This window comes from Bidens hawaiensis, unplaced genomic scaffold (assembly GCF_021521415.1).
Source record: "Bidens hawaiensis isolate Kalapana, Puna unplaced genomic scaffold, B.hawaiensis_p1.1 tig00003004_1, whole genome shotgun sequence".
Classification (NCBI taxonomy): Eukaryota; Viridiplantae; Streptophyta; class Magnoliopsida; order Asterales; family Asteraceae; genus Bidens; species Bidens hawaiensis.
Genome location: NW_027491161.1, coordinates 716,630 through 733,268, shown reverse-complemented (window position 1 = coordinate 733,268; position 16,639 = coordinate 716,630). Strand labels below are relative to the sequence as shown.

Here is a 16,639-nt window from a genome sequence, read left to right as displayed (position 1 = left end):
GAGAGGATGCCTACGCCCCAGGTTCCAACATTGAATCCGCCTCTTCGCTTTTATGTTCTTGTCAATTATAAAAGCACACCCCCCCCCCCCCTGCTGTTTGAACTAAATGAAAAACGAGCCTCGATTCCATTAGATTTGATTCGTTGTCACTTGCAAGGACTTTTACCCGTTTGCTCGGTTGTTAATTACCGTTAATATTTGGCAGTTGTTGATGACTTTTCTAAAAGATGGTGGACCGTTGCAAACAAAACAAATGAAATCACACTATAAAAAACTAATTTATTTACAAGCTTTTTTCTCGCTTAAAAATGTTAAAAACTCTACTGCACAAACCCTTTCTTCATATTACACAAGTTTTTTCTAAATAAATCGCCACATGTTCTATGTGGGCTAGGCCAACATCAGGAGCAGGAACTTAGGCTGTATCATTACAGACCATGAGGAGGCACGAACTAGTGGATTCGTGGGAGGCATGGAAGGAGCAATACATGAGCCTTGTAATAGCAAAATTTGCATCGGAGACTTGTCACTGCAAATAGGAATATGCGTTCAACAAGCCGGGCGTGACTAGTGACATAGACCCGATTAGAAGTTGAGTCAAGGCAACGATAGCCTTTATATTGAGAGCAGTAAACAAGAAAAATGACGGAATACTTCTTTGTGTGAGTTTGTGTACCACATAATCCCGAAGATTCTTGACAAGCAAACAAGTGAAAAGTATCATATGCGGGTTGTTTTGTAAACGGGTAATTTCACGATCAATGTTGTAATTCGTTCCTCTATCATCCACACAAGTAACGGAGAACACAAAAGCTTTCAAATATTATTTTCGAGCACTCGAACGAAACCCATTCTTACCACAAGCTTTTAATAATATGGCCGTGATCTGTCATTACGTGCGACTAATAAAAAAAGTAAATAAAGATCAAATTCACTGGTATTTGACTTTTGAATCATTCCAATTCTTCAATGTTTTAACAAACTCCAGGAATTAAATGTAAGATGGAACATTTTTGAGCTAAAGGCATATATCCAATATGTTGGACGGATGTTACCATCAAATAAGATAGCGAATCCAGTTTCTAAATGTGTCTATGTTTGTGTTCGACCGACCATTTTTGTTGTGGTGTGTAGGGATATGATAGGCGGTGAAAAGCATCATTGTCATCTAGTAATTTCCGAGCATTGTTGTTTACAAATTCAGTGTTGCCATCATTTTAAAAAACCTTAATCTTGTGAGAAAATTGTGTTTGACAAATTGCATGAATATCGTGAATATGTTGTAGAAATCAGATTTAGTTTTTAGATGATAAATCCATGTAAATTTAGAAAAATCGTCAACACCTGCCACATAATAACGGCCATTAACAACCGAGCAAACGGTAAAAGTCCTCATAAGTGACAACGAATGAAATCTAATGGAATCGAGGCTAGTTTTTCATTTAGTAACGTTTATGAAGAGTGTCTTAACTGAATTTTTTTCTTAACTGAATTTGTTCTTAATCGTCACACAATGGCTAGTTAGACCAAATATTGATGAAGAAGTTCGTAGAGATCAAGCTAGCCGGGTCCAACGGCTCTTTAGGACCAAAATCAATAGCATTAATGGCAGGATACCAATTACAATATAAATGGGGGTATGATGAACAAGATAGGGCAGTTACTCACTTGCACCTCACTACATACACACTCTTGTTCTCTAGCACTTGTTCATCATTAGTTCTCGAGTTCTAACACTTTTTACTTATTGATAAATCTGAGGCCGGCGAATAATTTTCCCCTCCTAAGGTTTTTTGTCGAAGATCCTATTCAAGATCAAGGGTTTTTCCTCGTTATATCCTAAGCCATTTACTGCTTTATACTTGCAATAACTTAAAAAACACGCTAACTCACTTACAAAGTATCACTAAATTGCTTAGGTAATTTTGGCCAAAACAATAATGGCCAAGTTTTAGAATTTATTGTAAAATTTTGTTTTTCGTTTCCGGTCAGAAAGCCAGTTTTTTCAATTCAAGATTTTTGTGAATTTTTACTTAGTAAATCTTGAATTGCGTTTTAAAATATTATATAAATAGAAAAGCTAATGTAAAGCACTATACAATATCATGAGATCATTGATAAACTAATAGAAACGAGTAGTGTGTTGCAAATTGTCAACGCCGCATCATCGTACGTGTGTCTTCCTTGTGTGTTTGTGTGTGTAGGATCAGGTTCCTTTGATAACCACTACGAATTGTGAAAACTTTTAAAACCACACAAATAAAAACATGTAAAAACATGTGTTCCTATATTTTAAAATTTTGGTAGAGCTTCTATACATTTTTAAGAGTACTTTCATAAAACTAAAAATAAAAAAAAACGGCAGGAGAACTTTTTTAAAAAATTGACAAAATTACCATTTTCTCTTGTTACATATGTAACAACCTATGTAAAAAATGGTGTAACATATGTAACATGCGAAACAATAATTTTTTGTCGATTTTTTTAAAAGATTCTCTCTACATTTATTTTAACGAAAATACTCCTAAAAGTGTATAAAATGTCTTCTAAAATTCTAAAAATATAAAAACGCATGTTTTGTGTGGTTCTTAAAGTTCTCACAACTTATAGTGTTTCTCAAATTGCCCTAGCCCTATATATTATATGGTGAATATTAACATTATCATGTTTAAAAAGATTTTGGTTCATGGCTCTGATAACAAATGCTAACAGGGTCCATATAGATATTATATTTAAGTGTATAAGTGTAAAATATAGTGTAACTTAGAATATATTTAATAGAATTAGTTATAATATAAAAATGAAAATTAGATAACATGAAGATAGAAAACAAATATTAAGGCAAGCTTTATAAAATAAAAGAAGTAAAATGAAATACCTAGGTTTATTGGAGAATAATCCTCACAATTACAATCAAGTGGAAATTTACAATTTATAGAGTGTTGACACGTATATTATAAATAATGCTCAAAAATCATAACTCAAAACTCCCCGACACAAATTATAACAGAAGATCCCCATATAATATCAAGGCTTCAAGAATGTTCAACCCAAAAAGAAATCCAGAAAATTATCAACTAAATAAAGAATTTAGCGTCGACTCGTTCAAGCAATGATCAAGACCCATACGATGATATTGAACTGTAAAATGTAATTATTGAATTGTAAAATGTAAGTATCTTTTAAAAAAACTGTCATTTCAAACCCAGAGGGAAAATTATTCTTTTGAAGGCTTTTTTTCTTTCAAGTCCATTATTCATGTCATTATAAGAAAACTTGGGGGGGAGAGAGAGAGAGAGAGAATGGCTTAAATAGGATTTAATAGTTTTGTAGGAAATATATGAAGCCTTAAAATAGGACATTGTCTTTATAATAAAACAACACTATGTAAATAGGAAACTATACGGTTTTTTAGTACACTATAGATCTAAACCATCAACTATCACCTTGATCCAAATGCCCATATCTAGGCTTCTTAAAAAACTATGTATTCTTACCATATGTTGCACCCGGGCCCGGGAGATGGGATGTATAAGTTTGATATGAGATCGTAGCACCGAAATATGATTAATAACAACATTTGCACTTAAAGCATAAATATTTTGATCTTAAAAGGGTTAGATCAATGCAAATAAAACGTCTATTTATAAACAATTAACAATCTAAGGCTTCTAGGTCCTTGATGATGCCAATTTGTCGTTTAAGCGTCTCTAAGTAGGCATTGATATTAGGGATGGGAAAAATCGGTACCGGTACCGATTGGTACCGGTACCGAAATCGGTACCGATTTGGTACCGTCGGTACCAAATCGGTACCAAGGTTTTGATTTTTCGGGACTGGTATGGTACGGTACCGGTATTTCCCGAATTTTACCTTAAATACCGGTACCGTCCCGGTACCGGTACCAAAAATTTGTGATTTTCGGGATCAGGATTTTCGATACCGGTATGGTACCGAGCTCATCCCTAGTTGATATTATAGTCCTAAATATATCCAAGAAAGGCTTGACTTCTAAAATAGCTACCCACATTCCAAGTTTCCAATTACACCTTAAAATATATAATACCTAAAAAATGCTCAAAAGAAAGCGTGTACCAACTAAAAAGTTAGTGAGTTCGTGGTTTAGTTTACTCAAAAATAAATAGTAAATTTGAGTGAAAAGCAAATGAACTGATAAAGCAATATTAACAAGTCACAACTATACCTTAAAAATCTGTATCCCAAGAGTGAATTCAATATTCACAATAAATCCTCCTGCGCCGCTGAAGGGGCGATCCGTTCTAGTCACATGCCACGGTGGCCTCGTACCTCTCTGGGTGTATTTTACCAGTTCACAGAGCCGGTTTTTGGGCTGTGCATACCGTGCCACTGCACGAGGCCCAAAAGCTCATAGGGCCCAAACTCCAAATCACATATTATAAATTGATTGATTATTCTTCTCCTGATACACACACAACACATACTCATATTTACATTTTATATCCTCTAACTTGTTGCTGTCTACTAATCTACATGTTCACCAAGTTTTGTCAGTATACCTCCCCTTACTTTTCCATGTTCATTTAATTGCACCCTCATTAAGTTATCAATAATTGGTTTTTCGATACAATTCACAAGACAATATGCATGTATTATATAACACAAAAGTTATTTGGTGTATTTAACAAGAAGTAAATTAACATACTGGCATGATATTTCTCTACTGAATTTGAATTTCGGTTAAGCCTTTCATTTTTTTTAAATTAACGTATAATAAATTAATATGGAGTATTAATGTAGCATTAAGACGCGTATATACTGAAGGGTAACATTCTAAAAAGTTATTAAACCGGATACAAATACATTGAATACATTGAAAATCACGCTACTTTTTTTTTGTTTATTTTATAACAACTGTCTTCGTATTACAGTTTTTTGATATATAATTGATGAGTTTATACTATAAGGAAAGGACCCAAATTTTGTCCCGCATGAGGCTTAATTTTTTATTATCATTTTCGGAGACGGGCTTGCCAGTTCAATTGTGTTATACCACGATTGTGGGCTCCTCCCATATAGTATATTATTCACATGATCGTAGTCTTTCTAAAGTTGATAGTTGTGTAAAACCATGTGGCATTTCAGCAATAAACCAAACTTGATAATATCAATAGCATTATTAAAATATTTATACAAAACGAACATGTAACCCAAAATATATTAAACGTTTAAAATGGGTTTCAGGCAAAGCTCACCTTAGTCTATTAAGTACGGTAACAGTAGTGCTTTGCTCTAAATGTATCCTATTATGAAAATGATACTTTTAATAAACGAACACAATTGTCGATTATTACAAGTTGTTCATCCCAAGTTTGGAAACTTTTGTGCATACATTTGTCATTAAAAACGTGGCGTTTAGACACTAGTCGATACTTCCGACAGTGTTTAAGTTTCATACATAAAAGCAGTTCTATGTACTACGCAATACGTAAGGTACACGCTTAGTCATACCGACACTTATAACTATTTTCTCATGGCATAGCATATTATTTGAGCATGTTTAACGTCAAGTTTCTTAGCGTTGTCGTTTACTCGTTAAACAACCTAACAGTCTCGTGAAGTGACCGACTTTCACGTTTTGACACATAAGCATATAATACATCAAAATACATCACTTTACCCATATTAGCCTGTATTTTAGCTATTATATCTTAACTATTATATCTCTAGAATGCACATTAAACTTGGTTCATCTAAGCATGATAATTTCTAGCACTTTATTGGTAAGGTAATCAACACGAAAATAGCACATGAGCGTGTTCTAAGAATTGGATGTGTACCTATATTGTGATTTAAGCATTTTATACTTAAAATGTCATTTTAGAATCTGCCCAAAATCAGTTTTTTAGTTACAGTTGTTTTTAAACCGAAAACTCGTCATTTTATTGACTTTTAACCGTACAACATATTTGCAAGCGTGTTTACGTGAAAAATAAATTATTTTAAGTGAAAATATAAGTTTTCTGCTGCTAGTATCAGTTAATGCTAGAACCTTGATTAGTATATATTACCTCATAGATATAGCACTTCACCATTTAGTAAGGTTACAATGAGTTATATCAACTAACACCAAAGAAGCCTCCCTCAACTCACCCCCTCTCCCTCGCTCTTCGGCAGCAGCCATTCCCCGTGAAACGCGGGTTCCAACAACAACTTTGGGTCGCTTAACTGCTTCACTACTTAACGTACTTTCGTTAAGCCTCATTTAAACACCGTCGCATCGCAGTGGGTCTACCTACTAGTTATAGTACATATATAGGTTCACTATAATTTTAACCGCTCTACTATATTTCAAAACTTAGTGGGTTTCCTTAAACCCGTACCTACATATAAGTATGTTCGCCCCTTAGTTTTAGAGGAAAACTAACACTATGACGTTGTCCAGATAAATCGAAATCAATGTTGTCTTCCGATGCGGTTCATGTTCTTTTTAGCAATATACAATAGATACTAAAAAGTGTTTGGAAACTAGCCTAATAGCTATAACATAAGAGAAGGACATGTAGAGAGAAAGGGGGAGATTTTATTAATCATGTGTAGGTAACATTGAGATATAATGGGATATTTAAAGGAAGGAAAAAACTTGGGGAGGAAGCTAATTTATATTAAGTGTTGATAACCATAATATTAATATATGTATAACACTCCCCCTTGGTTATCAACTTAATACGCTTGGATATGTTGTTTCATTAAAAACCTTGCTAGAAAAACCCAGTGGAACAAAACCATAGCTAAGGGAAAAAGAGTGCAGCGCGTATTGTCTCCCCCTGATTTATATATCCATTAAAATGGTAAATATCGATCTTCTATGAAAGTTGCCCAAAACTTTTGTAGTCAATCATTTGCGTTTTCATCCCTTGAAATACGAGTCTTTAGGTTGAAGACTTCTATTGCCTTATCTCGTAAACATATACCATTATATTGATAATCCTGTTGTGTTTCTCTGCATGACAAGACTAACAAAACTTGTTTTGATAGGTTAGTAAAATATAAACGCATATCTTTTATACCTGAAATATATGTTTTAACCTATTCTGATGTCTCCTAGCTGGACACATGTCGATAAATATAAATTAAGAAAATAAGAATCATATATGGCTAACAATATGATATAATGCACTTATGCATTTAATTTTGGTATTTCCGAACTATTAATATTTCATATTCAGGTAGGAAATGATATAGAGTACATTGTTGGACATCCTTTAACGTACTCAAAGAATGAATCTTATCTTGGTAAAATATCTCAACATCTTTTAGATGTACTTTGATGAATTGATAAACATATAATTACACAAATACTCAAACTGCAGATTGAGTAATAATCACATCATGTCAAGGTATTTCAAAAATTCTCCTTCTAAAAGTTCTGCAGTTTCTCTCGATGATGGGTACATCATCACAGTGAACTATGATTATATGAACTTCTAAGAGTAAAATTTTGATAAGAATATGGCAAAGTTTACCAAAATCATAAGCCTCTTTATCAGAATATCTTCTGATTTATACTTGACTAGATATTTTAGTTCATACATATTTTGATAACTTCGTGTCTCTGCTTAAACATTTTCAATCCATCACAAATTCCTTTCCATTTTAACCACTTATTGATGTGCATTCACTCCTCATGAGTTTTGCTACATGAACTTGCTCAATCTGACACATCAATTCTATATCATATATCAAAACCCATATTATACCATTATTTGTTTATTAAGATACGATAATCATCAGGTCTTCTATGTATGTTTATTGGTGCATAAGAATTACATCCTTAAGATGTTTCAATTAACTTTTAAAGCATTCACATGCTAGGAACTCTTCAGGAGTTCTAGCTATATTTAACATATACAATAATCATAACGTGTTCAAATATGAATCTATATACAACATGAGCCATAGTGTTCTCGAGAACTTAATTTACATGATTTGATAATTCAAATCCTTCAAAGACTTTCTTGTAAACTTTCAGTATCAACTGAATCACAATATTTATTAAACGCATAATAATTCTCTCTTTGTATTACAATACTATTTAGGTATCGGAAAGTCATTGTTTCCACCATTGGAGAATGCGTCTCATCATAATTAATCATGGGCCTTTGCAAAATCCTTGTGCCACCAATTTTACCTTATATAAGTTAATTTGATTTTTAAGCGATTTGCATAAAAGAACCGCTTGCATTCATCGTATTTCACAACTTCAGTTGTATGGACTGTTGGTCCGAAAACTTTCCGTTTCTTTTGAGAATACCTACGTCTTTCAATCTTGGCCAATCATTTATATGTTCTCATTCATAGGCAGATCCTATATCTTGATTCTCATGATTTCAAGCGCTACATTATATACAAACGTATCACAACGTCGATATTATTTCGATTCCATACATTTCTAGATATGATATATTGAGATCTCTTGATGTTCAGGTACCTGGGGTTCTTTAAGAACCATCATGTCTTATGTCTTTCAAGAGACCTTTTTATTGTACCTCGACTTGACCATCTTCATTACTTGCTCCCATTTTCGAGGAAATTTTGTTTTTAGAACCGATTAGTTTATCACACTTCACCCGCATGCTAGATTCATTATCAATATGTAATAATATGAATTGCAGCATAGCAGTTGGTATAGGTGTTTTAGCTAGAGACTCTATTTTGGTCAGTGAATCGTCTGGTAATTGATTCGTTAAGCTTTATACATGAATTATCTGTTGAACTTTTAGTTCATATAATTTAGTTTGATGATCAATGATAATTCATTCCAACTAAATTCGTTTTTCAATTGCTTTATATCGCACCCTATGTTATGAATGTATATTTACTAATGTGAAAACCAATGAGTCATAAACACATATCTCATTAATGGCTCGAAGTATTTATTCATAGGTAATATTTAATACCGACATAAATTCCCAACTTCGTTTGTGGTCTCATCTTTGTGCCTTGTGGTGGATTAATTTTAGCATATAACACACACGAAATATTAGATGAGAAATACTTTGTTACTGACTAAAACCAATTGTAATGGGAAGGAAGTATCATAGCTTGTTGGCTCGATGTGAATACATATAAAATGATAAATACCTAAATAAAACATGAATTTTTGCTCTCATGATCATTGACGTTGCAATCAATTATAGACGTTTGATGATCGTCTCAACAAAATCAATTCATCTATTAATAGTAATTTACCAAAAATAAATATGAAAATCTAGAATATTATGCTTGCTATCTCATTAGCCAAGCCATAAATCACAAAAACTTCATGTTGGGAAATTTATAACAATTTAGACGATACATCGATTTTAAAACACTAAATGGTATCATATTCAGATATGTGTATCCTTTTCGCATTCCATAACATATAGGGATTCACACCCTTCTCTAGTTGGTAAATAAATAATTTCTATTGAGAGCAATATTACATGTATAATTATTAGGAAGAATCATTTTGGTTCTTCAGTATATTTCACATCATTGACTTGGTGTGGTCTAACCGGTCACGCCATTAGATAATCATGATCCATAACTTCATGTTTATGATTGTATATGTGTTATGCTTCTTTAGTACAAGACTATAAATATGAGAAAACATTGTATTATCATTCAAGCGATCATGTGATTTCACATTTGTATTTCCATATTTTGTTCTCTAACACAACCAAAACCAACCCCATCTTTTCTTTTTGTTAACTCGGCATGAAGAAAAGTACAAACACCCCACAAAAAAATCTATATCTATACTCTCTAATAAAAAGTTACAAGTTTTGCCACTTGTCACTTCTACATTAAACCTCACCATTTTTAACATAGTAGTAAAATAATATTTACCATTCTTAAAATTTATGCTTTCAAAATTTGTTAATTTAGTATTTACTTCTTATTTTTTTCAAATATTTGATATTGATAATAATCTTTTACTTTAAAACTGTTTTAAGAACAATTGTACAACGACTGTGTATTAATAGTGTTTAATAGGTTTATTTTTTCTTATATATCGATTATTTATTAAATATTGTATTTTCAAGAACTACCCGTATAATAGACGGGTCGCAAACTAGTATACTTATTAAACAATCTATTGCTCTTGTAATAACACTAATGGAGTTATGGTAATCAAATTAAATAACATTTTACTTTTTTTAATGCTAAATTAGCATATGATTTTAATAACTTTAAATAGAGATTCTGATATGAATAGGAATTATAATTAGCTTGATTAACACATGTTTGCGAAGAACAAATCAAAAAGTTGGTTTGTAATAATATAAAATTAGTGTATAACACTTTGGTTACTAAAATCATGTATGCGTCCAATGTTGCATAAATTCTATATGATTTATTAAAGATAAAATAGTAGTTGGAATAATAATAATAAAATATGTAAATCTTGATTTAGCCCAAATCGTATGAATCACAATATGGATTATTACGAAAGATGTAAGAGATATAATACAAATCTTTAACATAACCAAAATTGTATGAACTAAAATATGTTTTGTGTTGAGAGAATAAAGAACAATGATAACTTAATAAAATGATATACGAGAATGACATGTAGAAAGAAATGAAGATATTTTATTAATCATGTGTAAGTTACGTTGAAATACAATAGGATATTTATAGGAGGGAAAAGAGGAAACTAATTTATATTAGGTGTTGATAGCTATAATATTAATATTAATATATTTATAACGAAACGTTATACAAACAATTATGACCCAATAATTGCCATTAAAAAGAATTGTGCATAAACTTTCCATTTTCTTGACTTGACTTTTGACTTTTAACACCCAAAATTTAAATATTTTATTGACTTTTGACATTAACAAACACTAATTTGCAAAACCGTGTGACCCAATCTACATATAAATATATATATTCTTTAGTGTTTACGTGTTTAAGATATCACAAATATAGAAAAAAATATATATAATAGAAAAATTACATATTTAGCTGTACCCCACTCACCTCCCACCAATAACAAAAGAAAATGAAAAGAAAAAGGCTAAAAGGCATCACAGAAGTATGCACTTATTTTTAAGGGTCATTGGAACATTGATCTTGTTAGGATCAAAAGCAACCGAACACTCAATCCGATGGTAGAATTTCGGTTTAACCAGTTTACCCAAAACGTACCCTCTTGATCGGACCACGAACCGCAGCTTCAACGGCACAGGCGCCGTCGGTATCCCCTTCGAGCTCTTAAGCAGCTGCCCGCTTCCGTATAACGGAACCTTGTCTCCTATCACCGATACCTTCATCAATCTCTGACTCTTTCTTGATTGATAAAACTTTTTAATCTACAAAATCAAAATTCAATCATATATAATATAACAGTGGTTTGACTAATTCACAAACAGGAAGCCCAAAATGCTTCAAAAATAAAAACATATCCATCTTACGGTTTGGTCAGGTTTTTAATGCCGTAACCAAACAATTCGTTTGTAGTACTCATTATTCTAGCCGGGCAGTGAAATAAGAACTATCGATTAATCGGGATTGATCAGATTGAAATATATAGTAGATTTTCGAATATACAAATACATACAAAATATTATATATAAATTGAGTGATTTTGACAAAATAATAATTAATCGATGGCTAGTCTCACCGTCTAGCGATTAATTACAGACTAATAAGCACATAGACACGATTTTTACAGCCAGGGACACGATTCAAAAACTTTGAAACCGACCGTCCAAAAACCGACCATGAAACCAAAACAATTACCAATTTACTTGTTAAGAATTAAGATGCTTACGGTGCCAGAGCCGACTGAAATCTGAGAGAACGTAAGATCAAGCGGCGTAGACGTGACGTGGAGGCCGAAAAACGTGGCAGTGTTACGGAAAGTGAATTTAACGGTCGAATTCATCGACACCATATCAGTAGCAACTCCGGTGAAATCCGATCCAGCCTGAACGAGAAATCTCTCGAACGTAATACTCTGAAAACAAAAAATTAAATAATATTAGATCAACTCAAATAGCAGAAGCGTAATTCATTAAAAATGAATCCCAGAACCAACCGTCATAGTCAGCTTAGGCTTCTGGGGCTTAGCAGCCCCGTATAGTATCAACGCGAACATAAAAAACAATATCAGGAAAATGATAATAAACCCGAGAACATAACACCGACGGGGTATCGATCTTTCGGGCTGTTCATCATCAAGAAGACCTTCTTCTTCAATGGAGTTGAAATGTTTATGATCCCAGGGTTTAGAAAATCGCTTCATGGCGACGTCGGATGAGGATACCTTGCCCGAGAAGCGGGTGGATGAGGATTCGCGGGAGTGGTGGGCCCCGTAGTGGGGCGGGGAGGCGGTGGGGCTGAGTAAGGCGGGGGTGGAGTGGGAGGACAAGATGGTCTTTTCGCCATCGTGTGATGGGCTTTGGACGTAGTACACGGGGCGGCGGGGAGGCGATCGGGGTGGTGAGGATGCCGTCAGGCTGGTGGCTTCGGAATCGGTTTGGGTGTGTTGCATATTCGGGTTTTGAGTTGCTTGCAAATGAAGTCCAAGGGGGTGAGTAATTATAGAATGAAAATATTGAAATCTTATCATTTTTTTAAGTCAAATAAGTTGAATCGTGTAAATTGAAATCCAGTTCATTTTGTCATCATCAATGCTTGGACAGTGCCCCGTGTTATACACGGATGGAAAAAATTTCAGACATTATATATATATCATAAGAATTCTTTACATTTTTTTCTGCAAAACCACAAGATGTTGGAAAATTTTGTATAAATAGTGCGAATGAGAAACTGTATAAATAAACAAATCATTGAATTGCTAAAGTAATAGTCATACTAAAAAAGGTAGCAAAAATTAGTTATAAATAATTAATTGTAGTCAAAATCGGTTTTTAAATCATTTGAAAGGAAATAATTGGTTATGATTCTAGAAAAAATTAATTAGTGAGGTTATGATTTTAAAAAATATTAATTGGTGAATTATGTGGTAATTCTAGAGATGGAAACATTGTAAGCTTATGTAGACATCCTATTTGAAAGCCATGTGGATATCTTGTTTTGCTTTAATAGCAGAGTAAGAAGTTTAGCAATAGGATTTTACTGGGTATGATTGATTGATTGATTGATTGATTAGTTATGTGAAAATTATAAGCATGGAAAGTAGATGACATGGAACATTAGGTGGGCACCCTATGAGAAGGACAAATGGACAAATTGATTTCCTTTAATATATTAGTTAGATGTAATAAAGTCAAAATAAATGTTAAGGTGTGTCTTGACAACCAACATGTATTTATTCCTTTTGCTTTTGACACTTTTGGTCTCCTCACGCCTGAAGCTGTGGAGTTACTTGCCCGTGTTTAGCGGGTCATACATAGTAATGTTATGACTCAAAGATCAGCAAATGCAATTTTTAAAAGATTGGGTTTTGCAATTCAAAAAGGGGTAGCAGCGCAGCTTGTTGTCCGCTTGCCTTCTGTATCGATGTAATTTAAACATTTATATTTAGGTTGGTTAAAAAAATGTTTAGTTATGAATTCAAAACTTTAAATGTTAAGTTTGACCAATGCTTGCGTTATATATTGGTTTAAATGTTAATTAACATTATGATTAAAATTAATTGATTAGTTATGCGGAAATTATAAGCTTGGAAAGTGGATGACATGGAACATTAGACGGACACCCTAGGAGAAGGACAAGTGGACAAATTAGTTTTGCTTTAATATATTAGTTAGATTAGACGTAATAAAGTCAAAGTAATGTTAAGTTATGCATTTAAAACTTTGAATGTTTAGTTTGACCAATGCTTGTGTTATATATTGGTTTAGATGTTAATTAGCATTATGATTAAAATTAATTAATTAATTATGTGGAAATTATAAGCATGGAAAGTAGATGACATGGAACATTAGGTGAACATCCTAGGAAAAAGACAAGTGGACAAATTGGTTTTGCTTTAATATATTAGTTAGATTATGAAAATTATTGGACCCAAACCACTTATAAATCTAATCTAACTATACTATTAAAGCAAAATATATTGTCCACAAGACACCATACTAGCTTATCCACATAGGATGTCACACAATTTATTACTATTTATAATATTTCCATCTAATTCTTTATTAATTAAATTCAATAATCATTTAATTGACTTTAATTATTCAATTTCCTAAATATTATTTCTTTACAATTTTAAATTCTTTTGTTACTAGAATTCAAAGTTAAAATATGTAACTGATATTTTTAATTATGATAATTAACTAACGTTTTATTTTAGAAAAACAATTAAAAAAATACTTCAAATATATAATATTAAAATTGTTACTAAAATTTTCGAAGTCAACCTTTTACAGCATAATAATATTTCTGATAGTGTATGGTAATTATTAAAACAAAAATATAATATTTCACAGTTTTATATGATTCCTTATTTTATTTTTCGTATATATTATTCATGATCTGCTGACTTATTTTTTAAATCAACTATTAAGTTTTTTGTATTTCAAATAAAGTTTGTCACCGGTTAATTTTTAAGTTTTGCTAAATACAGGGGAATCAAATTCAAACTAACATTTTTAAGCAGTGGATTTTCCGAAAGGTTCCTTTAGTTTTTAAGTTTTACAAACGTTGTATGATGTTTTCAGTAATATAGATATTTGGAGATGTAATTTTATTACAAAAAAAAGTTGTTAACTTGGATGGTTTTTAATAAACATGCACATCTAAATGGTATTTTCAATATTATTTTATGGATTAAAGTTATTAATAGTAGATTTTTAGTGCTAATGACAAATAATAAAATAAATGTTTCATGAATATTTATTGTGTAATACTTATTAATTTAAAAAATTCATTAACTATAATTGTTAGGTTTTTAACGAATATTATGTTTTTTCAAGGTTAATATTATGATTTTAAGTTTAAAAACTATTAATTTCAAGGTTACAAATAATAAGTTTAAATGCTAAATTTACCAAACAAATTTATTATTTTCCGCCCGTGTATTACACGGGCCACTATCCTAGTATATACTATGATCTTTTACATGTTCTATGACGTTTTATTATTTCTACATTTAGTTCTCATAATAAATATGTTTTTAAACTATTTTTAAATTTTGTGTTACATACCTACAAGCATAAATATAATTTTTTTTTGAACGGCAGCAGCCGAATACTCACCTTTTGGGTGAGGGGGTAATGCTACTTAGATCATCTCCAATAGGAGATTTATGGCCATTTTTTATGCTTAGTTGGTATTCTTAGGCTCATGCAATCATTGGATTGATAGATTCTTGTGATACAAATTTTTGTGAAAGAATTTAATATAAACGTGTTCTTTGCATAAAATAATGGGAAATTGGAGGTGGGTTAGAACATGGTGGGTCCATGGTTGAATAAATGTAAAATACTGGTAAGTAAAATAAATGTAAAATATTGGTAGGTAAAAATAAGTGTAAAAGGTGGTGATGATGTGGAAATATTTTCGGGTTTTCTTGTTGGGAAGGGTTTTAGAAATTTTGAAGAACGAGTACTTTTCTGATATATTAGCTGACTGGGCATGTTTATGAATGTTTTTGGGTTGCCTTATTGATGATGGTCTTACCATCACATAAAATGAATGTGCAAAAACCGAATGAAAGTTATTCTATTTTCAGTGGTTTTAAAAATATAAATATAAAAACTAAACTTCGGGCTCAATAAAGTTGTATGTTCATGCTCTATCACAACGGCAGCGACTCTAGGGTAATGAGCCCCTACACCGCCCTTCTAAAAGAGGGATTATATGTGGATGGTTTGATTGACTGAACTTGCAAGCTGGATTAGTGTAGATATAAAAAAAAACAAAACAAAATTATGAAATATCATTTGCTAGTTCACACCTCATACTTAAAAAAAAATAAAATAAAAAGTTGAATTTTAATAACTCTAACCATCACATATTAACCGATAATACTCAATTACTTACACTTTAAGAACTCTAACTATTACATAGATTTATACTTGATTTTCAATTGATTTATTTCACAATAATGATAATGAACGCAATAGAGAAATGTACGAGCAAAACCGAGTATAGATCAAATGAAAATTGAATGTAAAACCAATGATGGTTATGTTACCGGGATTGTTCTTTACAATAAAAGTTAAATTTAGAACTATCATTGGTCAAAAGGTAAAAGTACGAATTATTATCCGTCAATATGTAATAGTTTGGACTGATAAAATTCAATATACCTATTTTTAATTATAGGTCATGTATTTTTAACAATTTTATGTGTGAAATATAATTGATTAAGATTAAAATCAGGTTGGTTAATCGAGCATATTACAAATCTTAAACCTGTGAAAAAATTTCAAAAGTAATCTTAAACCCAAGATCATATCCTAATGAGACGGGTATTACTCGTTTCAAATATTTTGAATTTCAGATTTTTCTAATGGGTTCAGGTTTCATTTTCATTCCTAATTTGAATTAAAGAAACAGTAACAAATTGTGAAAAAAATGTAGTTTGATTTTAAAAAAAAAATTGTCTAAATGTATTGTAAAAAATGACACAATTCATAAGGTTTATTTTCTATGTGATATATTATAAGACGACTATGATGGCAATGAGCTGAGA

At 31.7% G+C, this 16,639-nt stretch overlaps 1 protein-coding gene across 1 annotated transcript; it reads right to left on the bottom strand.

The window, feature by feature from the left end:
* Positions 1-11,056: 11,056 nt before the first annotated feature.
* LOC143622009 (uncharacterized) lies at positions 11,057-12,570 on the bottom strand. The gene is made up of 3 exons (XM_077093268.1): positions 12,071-12,570; positions 11,804-11,989; positions 11,057-11,342 (listed from the first exon to the last, which is right to left on the bottom strand). The coding sequence occupies exons 1-3, from the start codon at positions 12,524-12,526 to the stop codon at positions 11,058-11,060; spliced, it is 927 nt and encodes a 308-aa protein (XP_076949383.1). The 5' UTR covers positions 12,527-12,570; the 3' UTR covers position 11,057.
* Positions 12,571-16,639: the final 4,069 nt, after the last annotated feature.

Bases quoted from the DNA above. Each gene is read 5' to 3' on its own strand.
- LOC143622009 (XM_077093268.1), bottom strand. From the start codon at position 12,526: ATGCAACACACCCAAACCGATTCCGAAGCCACCAGCCTGACGGCATCC. The intron at 11,990-12,070 runs GTTGGTTCTGGG...TTTTGTTTTCAG, and splicing joins AGCCTAAGCTGACTATGACG to AGTATTACGTTCGAGAGATT. The intron at 11,343-11,803 runs GTAAGCATCTTA...TTGATTTTGTAG, and splicing joins TTTCAGTCGGCTCTGGCACC to ATTAAAAAGTTTTATCAATC.